Consider the following 17341-nt stretch of genomic DNA (forward strand, 5'->3'; position numbering starts at 1 on the left):
CTTAAAGAGGTGGGGTTTCAGGTGTCTCCGGAAGGTGGTGATTGACTCCGCTGTCCTGGCGTCGTGAGGGAGTTTGTTCCACCATTGGGGGGCCAGAGCAGCGAACAGTTTTGACTGGGCTGAGCGGGAACTGTACTTCCTCAGTGGTAGGGAGGCGAGCAGGCCAGAGGTGGATGAACGCAGTGCCCTTGTTTGGGTGTAGGGCCTGATCAGAGCCTGGAGGTACTGAGGTGCCGTTCCCCTCACAGCTCCGTAGGCAAGCACCATGGTCTTGTAGCGGATGCGAGCTTCAACTGGAAGCCAGTGGAGAGAGCGGAGGAGCGGGGTGACGTGAGAGAACTTGGGAAGGTTGAACACCAGACGGGCTGCGGCGTTCTGGATGAGTTGTAGGGGTTTAATGGCACAGGCAGGGAGCCCAGCCAACAGCGAGTTGCAGTAATCCAGACGGGAGATGACAAGTGCCTGGATTAGGACCTGCGCCGCTTCCTGTGTGAGGCAGGGTCGTACTCTGCGGATGTTGTAGAGCATGAACCTACAGGAATGGGACACCGCCTTGATGTTAGTTGAGAACGACAGGGTGTTGTCCAGGATCACGCCAAGGTTCTTAGCGCTCTGGGAGGAGGACACAATGGAGGTGTCAACCGTGATGGCGAGATCATGGAACGGGCAGTCCTTCCCCGGGAGGAAGAGGAGCTCCGTCTTGCTGAGGTTCAGCTTGAGGTGGTGATCCGTCATCCACACTGATATGTCTGCCAGACATGCAGAGATGCGATTCGCCACCTGGTCATCAGAAGGGGGAAAGGAGAAGATTAATTGTGTGTCGTCTGTATAGCAATGATAGGAGAGACCATGTGAGGTTATGACAGAGCCAAGTGACTTGGTGTATAGCGAGAATAAGAGAGGGCCTAGAACAGAGCCCTGGGGGACACCAGTGGTGAGAGCGCGTGGTGAGGAGACAGATTCTCGCCACGCCACCTGGTAGGAGCGACCTGTCAGGTAGGACGCAATCCAAGCGTGGGCCGCGCCGGAGATGCCCAACTCGGAGAGGGTGGAGAGGAGGATCTGATGGTTCACAGTATCGAAGGCAGCCGATAGGTCTAGAAGGATGAGAGCAGAGGAGAGAGAGTTAGCTTTAGCAGTGCGGAGCGCCTCCGTGATGCAGAGAAGAGCAGTCTCAGTTGAATGACTAGTCTTGAAACCTGACTGATTTGGATCAAGAAGGTCATTCTGAGAGAGATAGCGGTAGAGCTGGCCAAGGATGGCACGCTCAAGAGTTTTGGAGAGAAAAGAGAGAAGGGATACTGGTCTGTAGTTGTTGACATCGGAGGGATCGAGTGTAGGTTTTTTCAGAAGGGGTGCAACTCTCGCTCTCTTGAAGACGGAAGGGACGTAGCCAGCGGTCAGGGATGAGTTGATGAGCGAGGTGAGGTAAGGGAGGAGGTCTCCGGAAATGGTCTGGAGAAGAGAGGAGGGGATAGGGTCAAGCGGGCAGGTTGTTGGGCGGCCGGCCGTCACAAGACGCGAGATTTCATCTGGAGAGAGAGGGGAGAAAGAGGTCAGAGCACAGGGTAGGGCAGTGTGAGCAGAACCAGCGGTGTCGTTTGACTTAGCAAACGAGGATCGGATGTCGTCGACCTTCTTTTCAAAATGGTTGACGAAGTCATCTGCAGAGAGGGAGGAGGGGGGGAGGGGGAGGAGGATTCAGGAGGGAGGAGAAGGTGGCAAAGAGCTTCCTAGGGTTAGAGGCAGATGCTTGGAATTTAGAATGGTAGAAAGTGGCTTTAGCAGCAGAGACAGAGGAGGAAAATGTAGAGAGGAGGGAGTGAAAGGATGCCAGGTCCGCAGGGAGGCGAGTTTTCCTCCATTTCCGCTCGGCTGCCCGGAGCCCTGTTCTGTGAGCTCGCAATGAGTCGTCGAGCCTCGGAGCGGGAGGGGAGGACCGAGCCGGCCTGGAGGATAGGGGACATAGAGAGTCAAAGGATGCAGAAAGGGAGGAGAGGAGGGTTGAGGAGGCAGAATCAGGAGATAGGTTGGAGAAGGTATGAGCAGAGGGAAGAGATGATAGGATGGAAGAGGAGAGAGTAGCGGGGGAGAGAGAGCGAAGGTTGGGACGGCGCGATACCATCCGAGTAGGGGCAGTGTGGGAAGTGTTGGATGAGAGCGAGAGGGAAAAGGATACAAGGTAGTGGTCGGAGACTTGGAGGGGAGTTGCAATGAGGTTAGTGGAAGAACAGCATCTAGTAAAGATTAGGTCAAGCGTATTGCCTGCCTTGTGAGTAGGGGGGGAAGGTGAGAGGGTGAGGTCAAAAGAGGAGAGGAGTGGAAAGAAGGAGGCAGAGAGGAATGAGTCAAAGGTAGACGTGAGGAGGTTAAAGTCGCCCAGAACTGTGAGAGGTGAGCCGTCCTCAGGAAAGGAGCTTATCGAGGCATCAAGCTCATTGATGAACTCTCCAAGGGAACCTGGAGGGCGATAAATGATAAGGATGTTAAGCTTGAAAGGGCTGGTAACTGTGACAGCATGGAATTCAAAGGAGGCGATAGACAGATGGGTAAGGGGAGAAAGAGAGAATGACCACTTGGGAGAGATGAGGATCCCGGTGCCACCACCCCGCTGACCAGAAGCTCTCGGGGTGTGCGAGAACACGTGGGCGGCCGAGGAGAGAGCAGTAGGAGTAGCAGTGTTATCTGTGGTGATCCATGTTTCCGTCAGTGCCAAGAAGTCGAGGGACTGGAGGGAGGCATAGGCTGAGATGAACTCTGCCTTGTTGGCCGCAGATCGGCAGTTCCAGAGGCTACCGGAGACCTGGAACTCCACGTGGGTCGTACGCGCTGGGACCACCAGATTAGGGTGCCCGCGGCCACGCGGTGTGGAGCGTTTGTGTGGTCTGTGCAGAGAGGAGAGAACAGGGATAGACAGACACATAGTTGACAGGCTACAGAAGAGGCTACGCTAATGCAAGGAGATTGGAATGACAAGTGGACTACACGTCTCGAATGTTCAGAAAGTTAAGCTTACGTATTGACTAAAATGATTAAAATGATACAGTACTGCTGAAGTAGGCTAGCTGGCAGTGGCTGCGTTGTTGACACTACACTAATCAAGTCGTTCCGTTGAGTGTAATAGTTTCTACAGTGCTACTATTCGGGGGCTAGCTGGCTAGCTAGCAGTGTTGATTACGTTACGTTGCGTTAAAAGAACGACAATAGCTGGCTAGCTGACCTAGAAAATCGCTCTAGACTACACAATTATCTTTGATACAAAGACGGCTCTGTATCTAGCTATGTAGCTAGCTACGATCAAGCAAATCAAACCGTTGTGCTGTAATGAAATGAAATGAAATGAAAATGTGATACTACCTGTGGAGCGAAGCGGAATGCGACCGGGTTGTTGAGTGCAGAAGTTATATTCGGTAGACGTTGGCTAGCTGTTAGCTGTTAGCTAGCTAGCAGTGTCTTCTACGTTAAGGACGACAAATAGCTGGGTAGCTGTTAGCTGTTAGCTAGCTAGCAGTGTCTCCTATGTTAAGGACGACAAATAGCTGGCTAGCTGTTAGCTGTTAGCTAGCTAGCAGTGTCTCCTACGTTAGGACGACAAATAGCTGGCTAGCTGTTAGCTAGCTAGCAGTGTCTCCTACGTTAAGGACGACAAATAGCTGGCTAGCTAACCTCGGTAAATTAAGATAATCACTCTAAGACTACACACTCTAAACTACACAATTATCTTGGCTACGAAGACAGCAAAGACAACTATGTAGCTAGCTAACACTACACCAATCAAGTCATTGAGTGTAATAGTTTCTACAGTGGTGCTATACGGTAGACGGCTATAGGGCGCAATCGGGCGATGTAGGCTTGTACATCAATTGCCCAACCTTAACACACACACTCTCGCTCACTCTCTGTGGTTACACTAGGCTAACGTATGCAATGGTTATAGGATAGCAGAAACATCAGGCAGTATTTAGGCTACCAACTGCATAGCCAGTTGTAGCTCAATCTTGGGTGCAATGATCACGTTCCCGCACTGGATTGGATTGATTGATGGCATTGATTTAACGTTACGTTAGCATACATGATACACCAGTAAAGTAATAAAATATATAGCTGTCGGCTATATTAGCCACAACTTACCGTTCTTTGTGCAGCTTCAAATGTCTAACAAAGTTGGAAATTTTCTTCCCGCATATTTTGCAAGTTGCAATCTGTTTATTTATTTATTTATTTATACCCCTTTTTCTCCCCAATTTCGTGGTATCCAATTATTTTAGTAGCTACTATCTTACAACTCCCGTACGGGCTCGGGAGAGACGAAGGTTGAAAGTCATGCGATGCACAACCCAACCAAGCCGCACTGCTTCTTAACACAGCGCCATCCAACCCGGAAGCCAGCCGCACCAATGTGTCGGAGGAAACACTGTGCACCTGGCAACCTTGGTTAGCGCGCACTGTGCCCGGCCCGCCACAGGAGTTGCTGGTGAGTGATGAGACAAGGATTTCCCTACCGGCCAAACCCTCCCTAACCCGGACGACGCTAGGCCAATTGTGCGTCGCCCCTTGGACCTCCCGGTCGCGGCCGGTTAAGACAGAGTCTTTGGTGGCACTGCTGGGGCTGCAGTACAGCACCCTTAACCACTGCGCCACCCGGGAGGCCCACCGCAATCTGTTTTTTGTTGAACTAGCACCGTCTTTATATCCGAAAATAATCATTTGGGGTATCATCTTCTGAGGGTTCCATCTGCATTCACCCGCCGACATTCCTCTGCACTGCCACATATAACTTTTTCTCAGCTGGCACAATTTGATTGGCTGCTGTCCGATTCAAACTGTAATCTGTTAAATGAAGAGTTGATGCACTGCACACTTTTTTTAATAGCATCATTTTTAATATTTGGGCTTGGGGAGGGTATCAAGTCAGGTCGAGTCATAAGGCTCAAGTCCAAGTCAAGTCACGAGTCATTGGTGTTAAAGTCAAAGTTGAGTTGTAAGTCATCATATTTGTGACTCGAGTCTGACTCGAGTCCAAGTCATGTGACTCGAGTCCACACCTCTGAATAATACCGATGGCACAGGCAGATTAGCCACTCATCTTCGGATCCTTACAAGGCACCCCGATCTCCTTCTGCGATATCTCTGTCTCTTTCTCCTGTGAATGACGGGGATGAGGGCCTTGTTGGGTGTCAAATCAAATCAAATCAAATGTATTTATATAGCCCTTCGTACATCAGCTGATATCTCAAAGTGCTGTACAGAAACCCAGCCTAAAACCCCAAACAGCAAACAATGCAGGTGTAAAAGCACGGTGGCTAGGAAAAACTCCCTAGAAAGGCCAAAACCTAGGAAGAAACCTAGAGAGGAACCGGGCTATGTGGGGTGGCCAGTCCTCTTCTGGCTGTGCCGGGTAGAGATTATAACAGAACATATGACCAAGATGTTCAAATGTTCATAAATGACCAGCATGGTCGAATTATTATTATTATTAGAGAGAAAGAAAGAGAGAAGGAGAGAATTAGAGAACGCACACTTAGATTCACACAGGACACCGAATAGGACAGGAGAAGTACTCCAGATATAACAAACTGACCCTAGCCCCCCGACACATAAACTACTGCAGCATAAATACTGGAGGCTGAGACAGGAGGGGTCAGGAGACACTGTGGCCCCATCCGAGGACACCCCCGGACAGGGCCAAACAGGAAGGATATAACCCCACCCACTTTGCCAAAACACAGCCCCCACACCACTAGAGGGATATCTTCAACCACCAACTTACCATCCTGAGACAAGGCCGAGTATAGCCCACAAAGATCTCCGCCACGGTACAACCCAAGGGGGGTGCCAACAGACAGGCCGACCACAGTGAATCAACCCACCCAGGTGACGCACCCCCCCCCAGGGACGGCACGAGAGAGCCCCAGCAAGCCAGTGACTCAGCCCCGTAACAGGGTTAGAGGCAGAGAATCCCAGTGGAAAGAGGGGAACCGGCCAGGCAGAGACAGCAAGGGCGGTTCGTTGCTCCAGAGCCTTTCCGTTCACCTTCCCACTCCTGGGCCAGACTACACTCAATCATATGACCCACTGAAGAGATGAGTCTTCAGTAAAGACTTAAAGGTTGAGACCGAGTTTGCGTCTCTGACATGGGTAGGCAGACCGTTCCATAAAAATGGAGCTCTATAGGAGAAAGCTCTGCCTCCAGCTGTTTGCTTAGAAATTCTAGGGACAATTAGGAGGCCTGCGTCTTGTGACCGTAGCGTACGTGTAGGTATGTACGGCAGGACCAAATCAGAGAGGTAGGTAGGAGCAAGCCCATGTAATGCTTTGTAGGTTAGCAGTAAAACCTTGAAATCAGCCCTTGCTTTGACAGGAAGCCAGTGTAGAGAGGCTAGCACTGGAGTAATATGATCAAATTTTTTGGTTCTAGTCAGGATTCTAGCAGCCGTATTTAGCACTAACTGAAGTTTATTTAGTGCTTTATCCGGGTAGCCGGAAAATAGAGCATTGCAGTAGTCTAACCTAGAAGTGACAAAAGTATGGATTAATTTTTCTGCATCATTTTTGGACAGAAAGTTTCTGATTTTTGCAATGTCACGTAGATGGAAAAAAGCTGTCCTCGAAATGGTGTCCCTCTCATTTGACTCATTAAAGAAACATTTGTCCAGTTCAAGGTGAGTAATCGTTGTTCTGATGTCCAGAAGCTCTTTCCGGTCATAAGAGACAGTAGCAGCAACATTATGTACAAAATAAGTTACAAACAAAATAACACGGTTGGTTAAGAGCCCATAAAGTGGCAGCCATCCCCTCTTGCTCCATCTTATACAAATTCCTAAGTTTCCTGGAGTGCCCTGTAAGAGTGAAGGTGATTGAGGTGGCAAAAGTTAGAGCCGTCAATCGAATCACCTATGCGGAGTTGATTTAAAAGAATTGCGAAAAACTAGTGAAGATTTGGTAGTGGACGCACCAGAGCCTGTAGTAAATGTTTGCTGCCAGTCAAAAGATACCCCCTGTGTTAAAAAGGGTGATTTTTTTTTGTGGCGTTCATTGCCACAGTTATGAACTGTATGGCACAAGCCTCAAAGAAATCTAAGAAACTGGACATTATTGTGTCTGCAGCAGAACAGTTTTGGGGATTTTACACCTGAAGACTTGCAAGGGATAATGGTGCCGGAAGACCCGCCCTTCCTGGTTTCCTTGAGCTTGTGTAGGGATCAGATTTTTAAAAATTGTATATATATTTTCTTATTTAGTTAAGTTTATTTTTTGGTCGTTTTTTTATAGTTTTGGTTGGTGTTTTGGGGAATCCTGTTTCCTTCCCGCACAGTAGGTGGCAAATGCACATTAAATTATGCAATCGTCAAAATACCATAGACGAAGGATAACTTCCTCTTACGTCAGACTAATATGTCGGCGTTCAGGAGAGGTTTTTTTTTTATTGGTTTGAGGTAAGTTATCAGCTAATTCACGTACTAAATTATATAAGTGTGTCAAGTTTGACCTAATATTAACAGCTAGGCTATGTAAGGCCGGTGTATTTCCAAAGGGTTAACGTTAATTAGCGTTTGGATATGTCGAAACAACTAGCTATGCGAGCTAGCTAACATTAGCTAGATATGATTGTTTAGCTAATGTTACTGTTCTTAGCTAACTAACGTTACTCTTGTCGTGGCTACTTCATTACACGTAGGTTGTGGTATCTTGAAATGGCAATTCACTTCGTGATTTATTTATTTTTTCTTTCTGTCTTATAGCTATGCCTCAAACCTGGGGAGACTCAGTGGGGCGTTGGTGCGCCGACAAGCCATGAAAATCCCCACGGTGATCCGGAAGAACTGGATATCGCTGTCTGCTATTGGTGGCCTATGTGCAGTGCCCTTATCACAGGTTGTTTTACACATTTAAAAGATATACACATAGCTAGTCATGCATACTTGTAAGCCAGTTGTAGATTCCTTCAGCAGTTTCATGTTCCAATTCAGTCGAAAACTAAACCAAAAATAAGACTAGCTAAGCTAACCATCCATCTCTGCCCTCTTCTAGAAACAAGACAACCTATCTCATGAAGCCTTGGTCCGCAGGGCATCCTCTTTGGTCACAGATAGCACCAACACCTTCCTCTCTCAGACCACCCTAGCACTCGTAGACTCATTCACACAGTACGTTAAGGTAACCGCTTTTTTACATTACCATGTGTTAGGAGACAATTAAACTTGGGCTTTGATGTTATACTTTGTATCCCATGCTATATAGAAGCTTTGCAGGAACTTAAAACATGTTGATTCATTAGGATAGGACTTACCATAGCTGAGATCTTATTTTCAAGTTATCGAAAAAGTTCAATAATGTCACGGCCAGGTCAATGTTAATCCTTAATCAATTGTGGCTCCAAATCACCTGTTTGGATTCTTAAATTCAACACATTTAGTTTAGTATTTCAATATAGCATGGTCATATTGTAATGACATTTTCAGGGCTGATGTAGAGCAGGGATGATTCAAATAAATGTATAATTTATTACAATTTTATTTTATTTGAAGATAGACATGTAATATACAAATGAGTCTGTATGGAATACGTATTTACAGTAATTTAAGCTCAATAATTCAAAGTAGGGTGGTAATATTAACAAATATGACTGCTTTATGCAAACCTGAGTTTGTAACAATTTATGAAATTAGAATACAACTTTTTGTACACATTTATGGAAATTAGTTACTTAATACACACAGCACCTACACAAACACCATCTCACACACAGCCTAACAGACACACACTTCTCACTAAGTCTGAACTTCAACGCAGAAGGCTACTAGTCTAAAAGCTTACTTCTAAGGTAGGCCTACCTGTTAGATTACATTGTAATGTTATTTTTGGTGTTGATTAGTTACTCTTGGTCATGGGAGGTTTAACTGAAGCAAATAATTTGCCTAGGCACAGATGAGACGGTGAGCTGCCTCCTAGCCAGCTTCACAGTAAGATAATGTAGATGGGACACATTTTCAATTCACTGGTATTTAGCTATGTTTTTATCGACTGTAGGGCTGTAGCTACTGAATTCTGGTAGTTTTTACTTTAAAGAATAAAACCATCACAATACAGCCAATGCCACGCAACGTTGCCTCAGCCAACGGTGTCAGGCACTCTCACACAGCTAACACTTGTCATAGAAATGTGGGTGGCTAAAGGTGAATTTGGACCAATCCCTGACAACCCATCTCTGAAAACATCTGAATGACAGAAGTGAAGAAAAAAACAATTTACCTTATATTTCAGTCAAAAGGCATCTGATGACTGTGAAACACCCTCAGGATATTCCTGCACTTATTGGCCATACAATGTTACATTGATCTTACTCTGACAGGTTGAGGAATACACGTCACAAATATTAACTCACCAATTCCACGGGTTTCACAAAACAGATTAGAAAGTCCTTAGCACAGCACTTGCTTTACATTTGGGCTCATATCGTGTAAATATCATAATGTACAGTATTGGGATTTTTTGTTTTTGTCATGGGTAGCAACTGCCACATTAATGTTTTCAAAATATTTTTGTCTTAACTATCACATTTGACATTTACCATTTTTGTAAAGTTCTTTCATATTGTCCATTGTTTGTCACCTAACATCCTTCAAATGTCACAAAAGTGATTTTCATAGGCCAGTGTTCAGCATACTTCACTGTATTAGGGGAGAGTGGGGTATGTTTAGCCAATTACATTCAGCATCACTACGTCAGGGAAATATAGAATTAGTTCTAACAAAGCTATCTACATATATTTCAGGATGTTGTATATCCCTTTAGAAACATATGTTTCTGAAAACAGGTTGTCCAAAAAAAGTTGTCTCTTTGCACAACCTACCCCGGGTAATGGGTAAGTTAAGCATAGGGACATGGTAAGTTGAGCCGCCTTGGGATAAGTGGGTGATGGTGCTGGTAGGTCAGTTTAATTAATGCAATGTCGGTGTGATATACAATATCTTAAATGTATGCCTACATTCAGATATAGATCTCTCTGTTAAATATCATTTACCCTTACATTTCTTGACCAGTTGTCTGGGACAGGGATGTGCCAATTCATAGGAAATTTCTCTACATTTGAGGTTTCTAAGCCCATGTGAAATTCTTGATAGGATTAGCAAGCTCAGACTCCATGGCATCGGATAAGACCTTGTGCACTTCTGCTACTCTGTCATAACCTCTCTTTTGCAAAGTACATGTTTTATTTTTGTCAATTTCTCTTCAGTGTCATTCAGTAAATAGGATCTTGCTGCTGCTCAAATGGACTTCTCGCACTTCCTTGGCTGCTCTCTCAATAACCTCGTGGGGGTCTTGTTTTACTTCAGTATACATGGGGTGGGATGTTTGCTCTAACAATGCAAATCTTGAGTTCATTGCAAAAATACTATACATATTATGCGTAAAACGGACAAAATATAATCATAATTTGTATGGTGGCCTTTGGCTCAACTCACCCCCACGCAAGCATTTTTACTATTAGCCCAAACAGCTACCAGGATGCACTTTCATGATAGGTTTAGGACCTCATATTGTGGCTTATAGAGACCCCAACTGATGTAGAAAACAATCTACTTTAGTGTAGATACAAGCATCATGAAACTATAACACAGTACATTCGTTTGAGTTTGTGAAAATCGTTTAAAAAAATTGACATGCGCTACGTGACCAAAAGTATGCAGACACCTGCTCGTCGGACATTTCATTCCAAAATCATGGGCATTATTAATGGAGTTGGTGCCCCCCCCATGCTGCTATAACAGCTTCCACTCTTTTGGGAGGGCTTTCCACTAGATGTTGGAACATTGCTGCGGGGGCTTGCTTCCATTCAGCCACGCACATTAGTGAGGTCGGCACTGATGTTTGGTGATTAGGCCTGGCTCCCAGTCTGCGTACCAATTCATCCCAAAGCTGTTCAATTGGGGTTGAGGTCAGGGCTCTGTGCAGCCCAGGCAAGTTCTTCCACACCGATCTCGACAAACCATTTCTGTATGGACCTTGCTTTGTGCACAGGGGCATTGTCATGCTGAAATAGGAAAGAGCCTTCCCTAAACTTTTGCCACAAAGTTAAAGCACAGAATTGCCTAGAATGGAATTGTATGCTGTAGCATTAAGATTTCCCTTCACTTGAACTAAGGGGCCTAGCCCGACCCAATGAAACAGCCCAGACCATTATTCCTCCTCCACCAAACTTTACAGTTGTCACTATGCATTGGGGTAGGTAGCATTCTCCTGGCATCCGCCAAACCCAGATTCGTCCGTTGGACTACCAGTGGGTGAAGCGTGATTCATTACGCCAAAGGAATGTGTTTCCACTGCCCCGGAGTCCAATGGCGGCGAGCTTTACACCATTCCAGTCGGCGCTTGGCACTGAGCATGGTGATCTTAGGTTTGTGTGTTGCTGCTTGGCTATGGAAACCTGCTGACAGTGCTTCCAGAGGCAGTTTGGAACTCTGTAGTGATGGTTGCATCCGAGGACCGATTTATTAAAAAATATATATATATATTTTTGTTTCAGCACTCGCCAATCCCACTCTGCCTGTAGCTTATGAATCTGAACTTCTAATATTGTCCAGTTTCAGTATATGTAGGTGTTCTAAACTAGTGCTTCTGCTTCTAGAATCACGGAACATAAGATGGCGGACCATTCAGAACACAAAGAATGTACACTTTGCGGCTGACTTGTTGCTCCTAGACATTTCCACTTCACAATTACAGCACTTACAGTTGACTGGGGCAGCTCTAGCAGGGCAGGGATTTGATGGACTGACTTGTTGGAAAGGTGGCATTCTGTGATGTAAGTCACTAGAGCTCTTCAGTAAGGCCATTGTACTGCCAATGTTTGTCTGTGGGGGGGTTGCATGGCTGTGTGCCTAATTTTGTTTTAATCTATTTAAAAAAATATATATATATACACCTGTCAGTAACGGGTGTGACTGAAATAGCCAAATCCACTAATTTGAAGGGGTGTCCACATACTCTATATTAAAAACTGGCTTACCAGTTTGTTGCATGTGGTTTCTTCCTTCATAAATTGAATAACTCTTCCTAAATGTGGTCACATGATTGATTTTTGTGTATTGTTTCCTAGAAGCAAGGGTTGGCTCAACAGACCCCACTCTCCTCTACTCGGCTTTTACTGTGGATTCATTCTACTGTCCATTCATAAACTCTGAAATATATTTGTCTGTGACAGTGGAAGTCTGCACACTCCAGTAATGTGGCTTTATCTTAGGTTTGACACAAACAGCCCTACTGTAGCTGCACGAGCAGTGTATGACATCACAGCACCGTTCAATTTAGGACACTCCACTTGTGTACACACAGTATGTACTTGCACGTGTTGGTTTGTGCGTCTGTCTTCGCCAGCTAGCTAATGTTTGCATTTTCTCTCTAGACTATACATACACTGGTGACCCTACACAAGCACTATGTTGCCTCAGGCAGCAAGCTGACCCCTTCGGAAGAGGACTCTGTTTGGCAAGTGATTGTTCGCCAGCGCCAGGAGGTAGGTGTCATCAGTGGTTTAAGAGGTCAAAGGTCATGCACTACTCAAGCTGCCTTGTTAGCTTAGACTATTCCCTGTCAACATTCACCCTCTGTATTTGTTAAGTTAACGTCACAAATGTAAAACAAGATAGTTTTGTATGTATGTTTTTACCGGATGAGTAACTCAAGTCCTGTCCTTGTCCCATCTTTTGCTGTCTTTGTCTAGGTGAGTGATTTGAGGGAGGACTGTAAGAGGTTTGAGTCTAACTGGATGATGGCCATCAACCTCTCTAAACTGGCAGCTGAAACGGCATACAACGCGGGTACTGTATCCTATGCACCTACTCCCACATTGGATGGTAGAAAGTAGATTTGTTAGGATTTTTATGTTCACTTCAGGTTGACCCGCCTATACCCCTACCAGTTAGCCTGCGTACCAGCCTGTTTGTGCTATCATTCCACTCCTTGTCATGCCAAACATGACATGATGGCATAAACAGATCTGGGACCTGGCAACCTACCAGTGCTTCTGGGTATATTGCAAGGAACATTTGCCAGTGTACTGACAAGGTAATCTCTTGTTAAACCATCAATACGTGCTAAAATTACCCGCACAGCTGTTATCAATTGCAACCGTTGGCCACTGATTTACCACTCCCTAAAGTGGATTTCCAGGTTCTTTTAGTTCTGATTGCTGCCAACATTGTTCAAGATTTTGCGCTCTTGTGGTTATAATAATCAGAACAAATTAATCCTACTTTTTAAACCGACTAAGGGCGACTTGATCTATTTGACAATCATTCCGTACAACTGAAATAAAGTATTTACTATTTTACCATGGGTAATCTACTGTGATAATTTACCCTACATGTTGTATGAATGGAAAACTCATGTTGGTGCAGCCTCATTAATTTAGTTTCCAATTAATGTAATATTTTAATTACAATTTATCATTAAAGCATAATTTCTTAGTCAATCGTGATGAGTCATATCATTTTATCAAATGAAATGTAGTCTAAAACTCAGCAAAAAAAGAAATGACCTCTCACTGTCAGCTGCGTTATTTTCAGCAAACTTAATGTGTAAATATTTGTATGAACATAAAATTCAACAACTGAGACATAAACTGAACAAGTTCCACAGACATGTGACTAACTAAATATAATAATTTGTCCCTGAACAAAGGGGGGGTCAAAATCAAAAGTAACAGTCAGTATCTGTTGTGGCCACCAGCACTGCAGTACTTAATGCAGCATCTCCTCCTCATGGACTGCACCAGATTTGCCAGTTCTTGCTGTGAGATGTTACCCCACTCTTCCAACAAGGCACGTGCAAGTTCCCGGACATTTCTGGGGGGAATGGCCCTAGCCCTCACCCTCCGATCCAACAGGTCCCAGATGTGCTCAATGGGATTGAGATCCGGGCTCTTCGCTGGCCATGGCAGAACACTGACATTCCTGTCTTGCAGGAAATCACACACACAACGAGCAGTATGGCTGGTGGTATTGTCATGCTGGAGGGTCATGTCAGGATGAGCCTGCAGGAAGGGTACCACTTGAGGGAGGAGGATGTCTTCCCTGTAACGCACAGCGTTGATTACCTGCAATGACAACAAGCTCAGTCCGATGCTGTGACACACCGCCCCAGACTGTGACGGACCCTCCACCTCTAAATCGATCCCGCTCCAGAGTACAGGCCTCGGTGTAACACTCATTCCTTCAATGATAAACGCGAGTCCGACCATCACCCCTGGTGAGACAAAACCGCGTCTCATCTGTGAAGAGAACATTTTGCAAGTCCTGTCTGGTCCAGCGACGGTGGGTTTGTGCCCATAGGTGACGTTGTTGCCAGTGATGTTTGTTTGGTGAGGACCTGCCTTACAACAGGCCTACAAGCCCTCAGTCCAGCCTCTCTCAGCCTATTGCGGACAGTATGAGCACTGATGTTGGGATTGTGCGTTTCTGGTCTAACTTGGGCAGTTGTTATTGCCATTCTGTACCTGTCCCGCAGGTGTGATGTTCAGATGTACCAATCCTGTGCAGGTGTTGTTACACGTGGTCTGTCACTGCGAGGCCGATTAGCTGTCCGTCCTGTCTCCCTGTAGTGCTGTCTTAGGCATCTCACAGTACGGACATTGCAATTTATTGCCCTGGCCACATCTGCAGTCCTCATGCGTCCTTGCAGCATGCCTAAGGCACGTTCATTCAGATAAGCAGGGACCCTGGGCATCTTTCTTTTGGTGTTTTTCAGAGTCAGTAGAAAGGCCTCTTTAGTGTCCTAAGTTTTCATAACTGTGACCTTAATTGCCTACCGTCTGTAAGCTGTTAGTGCCTTAACGACCGTTCCACAGGTGCATGTTCATTCATTGATTATGGTTCATTGAACAAGCATTGGAAACAGTGTTTAAACCCTTTACAATGAAGATCTGTGAATTTGTAAAAATCCAAATAACTTATCTTTGAAAGACCGGGTCCTGAAAAAGGGATGTTTTTATTTTTTGCTGAGTTTAATTATTTCAAATGGCACACATTATTTTTGATTTAATAAATAAATAATAATTAAGATGAACATTTTGAAGTTTAGGCCTACTACTATATTCTGATGCTCCTGACGGGCCATTATTTCATTGGGGGTGGGGATAGAGAACCTAGACAACGAGTGTTCACCTGTGTCTGTTTTGGTCCTTGGTTGTAGACTGTTTTTTTCCCCCCAGGTGCCGACCAGGCGTCTGTGACAGCACAGAACAGCCTCCAGGTGGCGCAGTCTCATGTCAATCAGATCAGACAGCTCTTTATGGAGGCAGAGAAGAACCTAAAGGAGTCCAAAGCAGAGGACAGTCAAAGGATCAAGCTACCTGCTGCCATAGAGGAAGAAGACATCCCTGAGGCATATCTGCGAGAGGACTAAACTCTACTTTATTACATCCATTCCCACAGCTTTGAACCATTTACAGTCTTATCCACCTGATTCTGTTTGTATGATGTGATACTAGGCCACATGGACTGTACATTGATGCTGCCTGTATGGCAGCCTAGTGGTGATACGCCTCTTGATGAATGGAGGGGATTTTCTTGTTATGACCCCTGATCAGTTATTGATACGTTTTGACTCAATCATGGGAACCAATTTGTGGGTCCAATATTTTGCATTGAGTGTGGGATATCAGCTCTACAAATTAAATATTGTTATTTTGTTGCTAATGTGAATATACTGCTGTCGTGTTTGTGTGCATTTAAGCAGAGAAGTGCAATTTGAGATTACAGCTTTCACTGCTGTTTTTAGATCATGTATTACGATAAGTATTTTTAGGAGTTAAGTGCTGAAAATACAAGTATTGTTATAACTTTGAAGGTGATTTTTTTTTTATTGCTGTCTGATCTTGTTTGTGTATCTATCAGTTATGTCACTTTTAAATGCAAGTAAAAAAAGGTTGATTTCTGATTCTATTGTTACTAGTATGTAACATGCCAATAGCAGAGCGTTTGGTCTGGGCAGAAACACTTGTGTTTCTTATGCACTTTCTGTCTTAAGTTGACTTAACGTGAACTAGAGTCAAATGTTGCCTTAAGTCCATGTTCAGTATTCGTATCTCAAGTCTGAACCGGGGTCCCAAATGAGTAGCAGCATGCTGTGTTCCCAGTGTCACTGCCTTTTTGATTTATTTATGGCCAGCAGATGTCGCTGTAGGTTCATATGTCTTTGCTGTGTAACTCAACTCAATCTACTCATGCATGATGAGGTGCAAGCTTGGGAGGAATAAAGATACTCAATGTGAGTGGAAATTCAGACTAGGTTCTAGTGAATGAATGCAACACTTTATAGTGGTATTATTATAATGCACTCACTTTAGAGATCTCTCAGAATTTCTCTCTTTCAAATGGTGCCCCTTTCCCCTTCATTGACGCGTATAACTTGATGGTCTTCGGTGTGAAGTCATCTTGATATTAGAGTGCTGAGGTTTAAAACGTCAGGCCCTTAGTATACCCCAGGTTCAATCACTTTAAGGCACAAAATCCATGGTATTCTTTTGACTGTGATTCTATAAGGATTTAGCCTTCATGTGAAAAGCTGAGTGAAATGGTCTAGAACTCTAAAAGTAACTCAGCCTGAATAGAGTACAAAGTATAACTGTCCCTGGGAAAACATGTCCAATGAAAACCTTGTAGGGATACAGAGAGTCTTATCAAGGGGCACCTAAGGAGCTGCAGATGAACATTCGTCCATCCATCCCCTGGCCTGGGAAACTGGACACTTGATAGTGTTCAGTTTGTTCCCTCTGTTTTCTAAATGATTTATTATGCTAAACAGTCTCAGACCTGCCCATGGCCAAGACAGACACGTGTTTAAGAGGGCAGGAAATATGGATAGATGTATGAGGGGAGGAGACCCACAGAATAAAAGGATAAAGGGGGACTTGCACTTATTACACTGAGCTTCACTTCCACCAGCCCCTCCAATCCCCCTGGCACTCATTGAAGAGCCCTTGAGGCTTACTCAACATTCCTCAGAGAGACAAAGTGCTCTGTGAAAGGCAACAATGTGAACACGGATTGCACGACGGGATGTTTGTTATCCCAGCCACAGGACAACAGTTTTAAAGAGACCACAAATCCACCATCAAAAATGTCATAGTTCCTGTTCAAAGTGAAAGTTATGCTGTTACACAGTTCCTTTTCCTCTATCGCCCTCGGCTTCAATTTATTGCTTCATTTCATCAGTTATGCTTTATAACAGGTGTATTATGGTCCCACCAGAGAATTTGTGTAACAAATGTGCTCTGGTGTCTGACAATGGTAGTGCAATTGTTTTACTTCTCTACCTTTTAATAATGCTGCCTCACTCA

At 44.9% G+C, this 17341-nt stretch overlaps 1 protein-coding gene across 1 annotated transcript; it reads left to right on the top strand.

The window, feature by feature from the left end:
* Positions 1-7285: 7285 nt before the first annotated feature.
* Positions 7286-16284, top strand: diablob (diablo, IAP-binding mitochondrial protein b). Its single transcript, XM_035780575.1, has 6 exons — positions 7286-7436; positions 7743-7875; positions 8032-8157; positions 12407-12517; positions 12725-12821; positions 15212-16284. The coding sequence occupies exons 1-6, from the start codon at positions 7396-7398 to the stop codon at positions 15403-15405; spliced, it is 702 nt and encodes a 233-aa protein (XP_035636468.1). The 5' UTR covers positions 7286-7395; the 3' UTR covers positions 15406-16284.
* The last annotated feature ends 1057 nt before the right edge of the window (positions 16285-17341 follow it).

The sequence above is a fragment of the Oncorhynchus keta genome, chromosome 11, assembly GCF_023373465.1.
Source record: "Oncorhynchus keta strain PuntledgeMale-10-30-2019 chromosome 11, Oket_V2, whole genome shotgun sequence".
Lineage (NCBI taxonomy): Eukaryota > Metazoa > Chordata > Actinopteri > Salmoniformes > Salmonidae > Oncorhynchus > Oncorhynchus keta.